Source organism: Pterocles gutturalis, unplaced genomic scaffold, assembly GCF_000699245.1.
Source record: "Pterocles gutturalis isolate BGI_N339 unplaced genomic scaffold, ASM69924v1 scaffold46173, whole genome shotgun sequence".
Taxonomy (NCBI): domain Eukaryota; kingdom Metazoa; phylum Chordata; class Aves; order Pterocliformes; family Pteroclidae; genus Pterocles; species Pterocles gutturalis.
In genome coordinates, this window is record NW_010124676.1 from 11456 (window position 1) to 11682 (window position 227).

Sequence of the window (227 nt, forward strand, 5' to 3'; positions counted from 1 at the left end):
CCAAAATAACAAAATCATAGACTTTACTCCGTGTGAGGCAGAGAACCTACCTCGATAATCAACTCCAGAATTTAATTTTACGACAACGGGCCTTCCAATGATTTGCTTCAGGAAGTCGCTGGGGGTTTGCTTCCTTAGACTCATCCTGATCCCTGGCAAGCTGGGAAGAGAGGAAACACTTGGCTCAGCCCACGGGTGAACGCGCTGCTCGAAACCCTCGGCACAGG

General features: G+C 49.8%; 1 protein-coding gene across 1 annotated transcript in view; it reads right to left on the reverse strand.

Moving 5' to 3' along the window:
- The window catches only part of LSM6 (LSM6 homolog, U6 small nuclear RNA associated (S. cerevisiae)), a 4387-nt gene extending 4213 nt beyond the window's left edge, over positions 1-174 (reverse strand). The window contains exon 1 of the mRNA XM_010078314.1: positions 51-174. Coding sequence (XP_010076616.1) covers positions 51-144 — 94 coding nt within the window. The 5' untranslated portion in view covers positions 145-174. The remainder of the gene's footprint in view (positions 1-50) is intronic.
- Between the last annotated feature and the right edge of the window lie 53 nt (positions 175-227).